The sequence below is a fragment of the Colias croceus genome, chromosome 25 (genome assembly GCF_905220415.1).
Source record: "Colias croceus chromosome 25, ilColCroc2.1".
NCBI classification, from domain to species: Eukaryota; Metazoa; Arthropoda; class Insecta; order Lepidoptera; family Pieridae; genus Colias; species Colias croceus.
The window spans coordinates 2,010,660-2,018,701 of NC_059561.1; the positions used below are offsets into that span (position 1 = coordinate 2,010,660).

The 8,042-nt window shown below is 33.4% G+C and overlaps 1 protein-coding gene across 1 annotated transcript; it reads left to right on the forward strand.

Moving 5' to 3' along the window:
* The first annotated feature begins 1,265 nt into the window (after positions 1–1,265).
* LOC123703269 (serine protease inhibitor-like) lies at positions 1,266–2,554 on the forward strand. The gene has a single exon (XM_045651215.1). It carries the CDS (start codon positions 1,320–1,322, stop codon positions 2,508–2,510), a length of 1,191 nt encoding a protein of 396 aa, XP_045507171.1. The 5' UTR covers positions 1,266–1,319; the 3' UTR covers positions 2,511–2,554.
* Positions 2,555–8,042: the final 5,488 nt, after the last annotated feature.

The window sequence follows — 8,042 nt, forward strand, 5'->3', positions numbered from 1 at the left end:
TACACGCGAACGGTTTAATTGCGATATGTGTTATAAGTATGTATGATTTAAATCGTCATGATAGCTCAATAAAGAATAAAAGCTGTTTGAAATGCTTGTTATATAAAGTATTGGAAATTTTTTAATATTGGATCTTAATATTATGATACACGGTTGAAGAGAAAACCGAAATGATGAAGTTGAACACGCTTCGGCACTATTTCGGCCATTCATTATTATTTGCAGTAGCATGTACCAACTGGTATTTTCGTAATGCATTAATTTAAAATTATTAAAGTATCTGTGTGAAAACACTTAAAATTATCAGCCAATAAACATATGCAATCACAAAGTATTAACCAAGACGTGAAAACGTATTCTATATTTTATAAGTCAAAAAAATAATATCGATTAAACGTTTTCAATGATCCTCTTATAATATTCTCACACTAATTATAAAATTAGCGACATATGAATAAAACAATAGCTTTTATTTTCAGATCCTGTGTTATAATAATTATCACCTCAAATAATTAGCAGCACTTAAACACAAAACAATAGTTTTTTTCGTCCTAAACTTCTGAATATTTTACTAACTGAAATTATTTAAACGCTACAGAAACGTCGTGATTTTTACTTCCGTTACTGTAATTCCTTAAAATCGTCTTCAACTCTAAAATCATTTATCTTGAGGGTTATCTTTATATTCACATAACAAAGACAACTTTATGTTCAAAATGGAAGTAAACTTTTTATTTCCTCTGTTTATGTGCCATCAAAATATTTTACATTATTATAACATAACTTATCCTAACTCCATCTCCATTTTACAACACAAATATAAGCAAATAAACTATAATATAGTGGACATTTTAAAATTAATATAATATGGTATTTCTTCCTGAAACATTGACATTAATAAAAGCGATAATAAAAAGAATAATCACCTCCATTTAAGCACCATAATAATCCATCAACAACAATTACGTACCCTGATCAGTCTTAATGATAATGCCTTTATTATGTTGTTCCGTTTATTGTCTGAAATATTCCGATGAATGCACAAGAGTAAAATCTCAAAGCTCTCCAAACAAATCGTGACCCCAGATATCCAATTGGATTTTTAAATAATTGGTTTATAGCATAATAATTATGAGTCTGCGTCCAATCGATTAGAACATCATACAGGTTCCCATATAAACTCACGCACATTGTAAATAGTTGTTTCGGCTCGTACCATACGTTAAATTCCATTGTTGAGGAGCTTCCATTGAAATTGATAAAGTCGCCGTTTGACTCTGCAGTGTGAGTTTCACCTCAGTGCTAATAAGACGTGTGCAATGTGGAAGGTCGTGGCGTTAGCAAGCTTAGTCGCTGCCGTGCCAACTAACCCTAGTGTAGACTTCACACCTATCAATCAATTTGCCTTAAAACTCCTGGACAATGTCTACGCGTTTCAAGAGAGTTTCGGTCAATTAAACGTCGCGATATCACCACTATCAGTATGGAACATCTTCTCCTTGCTAGCTGAAGGATCTTCCGGTGAAACTTTTTTGGAGCTGATGAAGGAACTCCGCCTGCCAAATGATTTACGGTCAACGCAAGGACTACACGCAGCTGCAGTTAATCTTCTCAAAAGCGATGGTAGAGACGTTACCCTGAAGGGACAGTCGGCTATGTTCGCTGACTTTAATTATAAAATTCATAAGGAATTCTGTGATTCAGCCAATTATTATGGTAATGCAGTGTATTTCGTGGATTCTTCCAATACAACAAGGCTTGCTGCTGACATAAACTATTATGTTTGTGTGGCAACTGACGGAAGGATACGGGAAGCCGTGCAGCCGAAACATCTTGAAGATTTACGGATGATATTGGTAGATGCGCTTTACTTCAAAGCAAGTTGGACATATCCATTCGATCCTACACAAACTAAAGAAGAAGCCTTCTATAACTCACAAGGTAAAACCATCGGATCTGTGAACATGATGTACCACAAAGCACCTCATAACACGGGCGACGCAAATTCAATCGGCGCGCAAATATTAGAAATGACGTACGGAAAGAACGAACAATTCGCGATGATGATACTCCTACCTTTCGAAGGAATGCCGTTGAAGACACTGCTGAGTAACTTGGCCAATCAGCCGTTCGGTTGGATGACGGAATTCAGGAGCGGAGGCAATCTACCAGAAATAGACTGTTATATCCCTCGTTTTACGATATCCGCGCAGACTGATTTAATACCTCCCCTACAGTACAGTGGGATTCAAAGGATTTTTGACCCACATAAGGCTGAATTACCAGGAGTGTCAGATAGTGCGTTGTACGTGTCAAAAACTATACAAAATGTAGAATTAGAAGTTAATGAAGAAGGAACAGTAGCCGCTGCGTCGACTGTAGTTGGCTTAGAAGATAGAATATTAGGACAGCGATTTGAAGCCAATAAAGAATTTGTATTCCTAGTTTTGGATAGGTTCTCCGGCCTTATACTATTTTCGGGCGTTTACGCTCAACCACAAGTTGTATGAATTGTAAATACATGACTGATATTATATATGTGATAATATTTAAATGTTGTTTTCATTATTAATTTACCTGTTAGTATAGGTCTTGGAATTAATTAATCATGTTGTTGTGATGACGTAATCGATTATATTGCTTTAACTCAGTAAATAACGTTCTTTGTGTGACCTACATAAAATGGAGATTTTATCAATGATGAATTCTTCCAGTACCTATCATTAATTTTCAATGTCATGTGTGTGGACTGTGGAATCATTTGCTTACTATTATAATATTGTTGCAAAACAAGATTTATCAAATGATTCATGATATATCAGTTACCAATAATTATGATTACATATATTATTTTGTCAATGTTATACAGAATTTCGAAGTTAAACCTGACATAGTACAATATGTTTTAATTCTATATCCCTAGGGAAATAATGAAGTTATGTTATAGTCTTAATTAAATGAAGTAAGATCATTATTCAAAGCACTTACGCAGTCGAGTAGATGTTCCAACACGATTCACTTGAATGTAAACCCTTCTTAGATGATACAGATAAATGTTTAACAAGAGCTTTCCGCTTCAACCACTGAACCGATTTGTATGAAATTTTGTTCGGAGATAGCTTGAGGACTTTGACCTTGTACGTAGGATAGTTTTTATCCATTTTGTATGTAGGCGAAGCCGCGAGCAAAAAACTAGAAGTTATTTTACATAGGATAGGTTTTATCCCAGAACTAGGTATGCGGGGTTTCTTTGAAAACTCGGACGAAGCCGCGGGCGAAAAGCTGTGTTATATTTCTAGATGTTTACCTCAGTTAATTCGACATTTAAAGAACTTATACTGAATATCAAATTAAAAACGTTTTAACTTTTCAAATGTTAGACAACTTACATGTACCTATGAGTTTTAACTTGAACGTAGCTGTAGCTTCTACTGCGAAGAAGCGGTGGGTCAAGGAGAAACAGGTAAGTAGGTATTAAACTTAGAAAAATATAATTTTTAACCGACTTCAAAAAAAAGGAGGAGGTTATCAATTCGGCCGGTATATTTTTTTTTTTTTATGTATGTACACCGATTACTCCGAGGTTTCTGAACCGATTTACGTGATTGGTCCCATAAAAATTTTATTCGGATAGGCCCAGTAGTTTTTATTTTATGAGCATTTTTGTCTGTAGGTATTTGTAAATTTTGCAAGTGCAAGTTTGAAGTCGGTTGTTTTTAACGCAGTTATCACTTGTAATAAATCCATTCGAATATATTAAAGAATAATAATTAAAATGCATACCTATTACTTCGTTTGGGGCAAAGGCCAGGGTCACTGACCACTGAGTTACCGGGTTGTCTATATGATTGTCTAACATTGTAAATATAAGAAGATTTTATCTAAGTATATTTTTGATTTGTTAATAGTTTATAGACATACATACAATTTATGTAGGTAATAGCATGGACCCAATAATCATGGTAATAGTAATAATTACCTCTTGGCTGTAAGAGTTACCTGGATGGCTGTGTGAAATATTTAAGCTGTGCTTACAGTGTGTAAAAACAAGAAAGAGAAGATTTTAAGAACAAAAAAGTTTTTTGTTCTTTTTCTTGAAAATAATATAAAATTGCTTGATAAAGTAGGCCTTTTTTAAAGGAAATATACTTTACTGCAACATGCATTATAATTTATAACTTGCGTGATACTAGAATTTAAATTATGCTAATCCTATATATTTTTGTGCCAAATTTCATCTAAATTCTATCAGTTTTTTACAAGAAAGTTCCAACTTCCAACCAACCTTCCAAGTTCCATACATTTACTAGTGGGATAACTAGTAATCTAACGGAATATACCTACATGTTTAGTATTTTCTCATATCATTGATTTGCGTGTATAAACTACATAAGTAACGCAATCACCATTTAATAGTCAATTTATATTACCTATCCTTATTTGTGAGGACGATCATTATGCATGCAGGTAAAGTAATTCGTAACTAGCTACGTCTGTTAAGCTAGAAAGGTCAAGTAAGCAGAATCTCTTGTATTATATTTCAAAATTTAGTGCTCATTTAGTGCTAATTTAGTGCTGATAACAGATATTTGGTGCTGTGATAGGAGGACTAAAAATGAGAACACTGCTAACTTTTCATTAAGCTAGCAGTGTACCATTTGTGACCGCGCTATGATACAGTTGGAGCGAGGGGCACATCTGCTAATAATTTAGTGCTCAATTAGTGCTGCCTGTACAAGCAAACAGATATTTCAAAAAAAAATTATCAGTTTTTAAAAATGAGAACACTGCTAACTTTTCATTAAGCTAGCAGTGTACCATTCGTGACCGCGCTATGATACAGTTGGAGCGAGGGGCACATCTGCTAATAATTTAGTGCTCAATTAGTGCTGCCTGTACAAGCAAACAGATTTTTCAATAAAAATAACTGCGTTAAAAACAACCGACTTCAAAAACGGAAAAGTAAGAAATAAAAAAGATTTGATATTATTAATTACTACATATTATTTTTATGTGCTATTTACTAAAAAGGTTTGATGTCGGTGCATGGGCTTAATACTAAGTGCTTAGTGTTTGGCACCGACTTCAAACCTATTTAATAAATAGCACATAAAAATAATATGTAGTAATTAATAATATCAAATCTTTTTTATTTCTTACTTTTCCGTTTTTGAAGTCGGTTGTTTTTAACGCAGTTATTTTTATTTAATACTTTTTAGTGTATTTTTCAACACGAATCAAACGAGCCCAAACTCGATAAAGTTGAGTCAATATATTACTGAGTTCCTATGGCCACCTTCCGATTCCATCATCAGATCAGCTCCATGTCATGATAATGTTTCATCGCTATCCAATTTACATTCGTATACAAAATTTCAGCTCAATCGGTTACCGGGAAGTGAATCAAAGTTACTTGCTACATTGAAATTAAGTCATCGAGTACAGACAAAAATGCTCATAAAATAAAAACTACTAGGCCTAGCCGAATAAAATTTTTATGGGACCAATTCGACACCATCCCGCATCGAACAAAAAAAGAATCACGTAAATCGGTTCAGAAACCTCGGAGTAATCGGTGTACATACATAAAAAAAAAAAAAAAAAAATATACCGGCCGAATTGATAACCTCCTCCTTTTTTTTGAAGTCGGTTAAAAACATTTTTTTTTTTCAGTTTTTAAGTATACATAACTGCGGACATAACGATACGAGCAATCATAGAGCTGAAAGATCACTTTAAAATCGGTAGTGGTGTAATTCATTAGAGTTACTAATTAGTGCTCAATTAATGCTACCGGTAAACCCAGAAAAATTACAAAAAGCAAAAAAATCATTTTTCATCTGCCCGCTAAGAAAATCGAAGATTTTCAAAAGTCGAAAATAGGGCATGAATATCGGAATCTCGGAATCTCGCAATATCGGAATCTCGGAATGAAAATTGCGATATTACAATTCCGATACTGAATGATCCAATATCGTTATATCCGAATTAAGATTTTGCACGCCTCATAAGCGAAGCGTTGAGGTGGGTACTACTGTCACTTCGCGCAAAACATCTGATTTTTCAATCTTAAAATGTCTTTATGTATCATACATTGCACTTGTAAGATAATACATACACACACATATTAAGAAAAAACACTATTTTTAACATTCATGATATTTTTGATGTCATTTTTGTTATTTAAACTAGTTAAAAAACAGTTTAAAAAAGTTCTGTCTTGGACGTCCGTGTGTCTGTATGTGCGGAGGATTTTCTTGTTAACACGATAGCGACCGAAATACTTTACTAATCGAGTCTTTTTTTTTCTCTTACGCTTGAGTATGCTCAGGAATAGAACCCTTTCATTTTTCAGGGTCTGATTCGATGTGGTTTAATTGTTATTAAATAAACAAAAAAAAAAGGATGAGATTATGAGGCGTGCACTTTTGGATTTTCCAAATTTATTTTTTTATTCAGTGCTAAATTACTAAATTGTGACGCCGTTGTGGACTTGTTAACAAATATAAAAATAACCAAACCCGCTCTATCACTGTCCCGCAAACTGAGAGTGAGTGTCGTACGGCTGTTTTATCTTCCGATGAAGATGATCGTCCCCTATCAAGTCTCGCTACAACAAGTGAGCTAACCCTGCAACGACAATTGGAAAAGTGCAAAGAGAAGAAAAAGGCAATGCCTTCAAACGACGAATTTCATCTTTTAGGATTTGTAGTGACTGAAAAAGCTATATACGACAACAGAGGTGAAAGAGGTGTTTATTTGACACAGGCGTACACGTACCTTTCATCAGTCTTGCCTACGAGTGTCGAAAGTGAGCGTGTTTTTTTCATCTGCTAGATATTTTTGTAATAAAATCCGAAGTTCGTTATCCGACAAAATGCTTGATGCTTTACTATTTTTGAGAACTTATTTCCAAGAGAAGTAAATCTTGCGTTAAAAAAATAATCTTATTTCTACTCATTGTTTATAATTGTTGATTTAATGATTTTGAATGCAAATTTAAAATTATTTAAGTTTTGTTATGTTACCTAATGTTAATTCTAAGTTTATTAAATAGCAACTAGCATTCCTGCCGGACTCCACGTCCATATAATTGTTGATTTTTCGTGTTATATTTTATGTTTGTAAAATTTTATTAAGTTCATCCGATAGTGACTAGTGTTAGTTAAATTTATATTTTAGCAGTAAAACAACTAGTCGTGTGAAAATCAAAGAGTTATATATGTATATAATTTTTTATATTTTTAAAATTGTATTGCTTAAAACATGTTTATTTTGAGTCAGTTAAATAAAAGTTGTTTAGCAGTAAAATAAGCAAATAAAAGATTATGATTATAATACGTTTTTAATTAATAAAATCCACCTTTTTATCATATATGTCCAATTCCGATATCAATATCGGAATTCCGATATTGAGCTCAAATATCGGAAATCAATATCGGAATTCAAAACTGTTCCGATATTACATGCCCTAGTCGAAAAGCAAACAGATTTTTCAAAAAAAATTTTATGAAAAATCTGTTTGCTTGTACATGCAGCACTAATTGAGCACTAAATTATTAGCAGATGTGCCCCTCGCTTCAACTGTATCATAGCGCGGTCACGAATGGTACACTGCTAGCTTTATGAAAAGTTAGCAGTGTTCTCAATTTTAATCCCCCTATCACAGCACCAAATAACTGTTATCAGCACTAAATTGGCACTAAATGAGCACTAAATTTTGAGATATTTGCGACCCAGAATAATAACCTATAACTTTTCGACTTTTGAAAATCTTCGATTTTCTTAGCGGGCAGATGAAAAATGATTTTTTTGTTTTTTGTAATTTTTCTGGGTTTACCGGTAGCATTAATTGAGCACTAATTAGTAACTCTAATGAATTACACCACTACCGATTCTAAAGTGATCTTTCAGCTCTATGATTGCTCGTATCGTTATGTCCGCAGTTATGTATACTTAAAAACTGAAAAAAAAAATGTTTTTGAAAAATCTGTTTGCTTGTACAGGCAGCACTAATTGAGCACTAAATTATTAGCAGATGT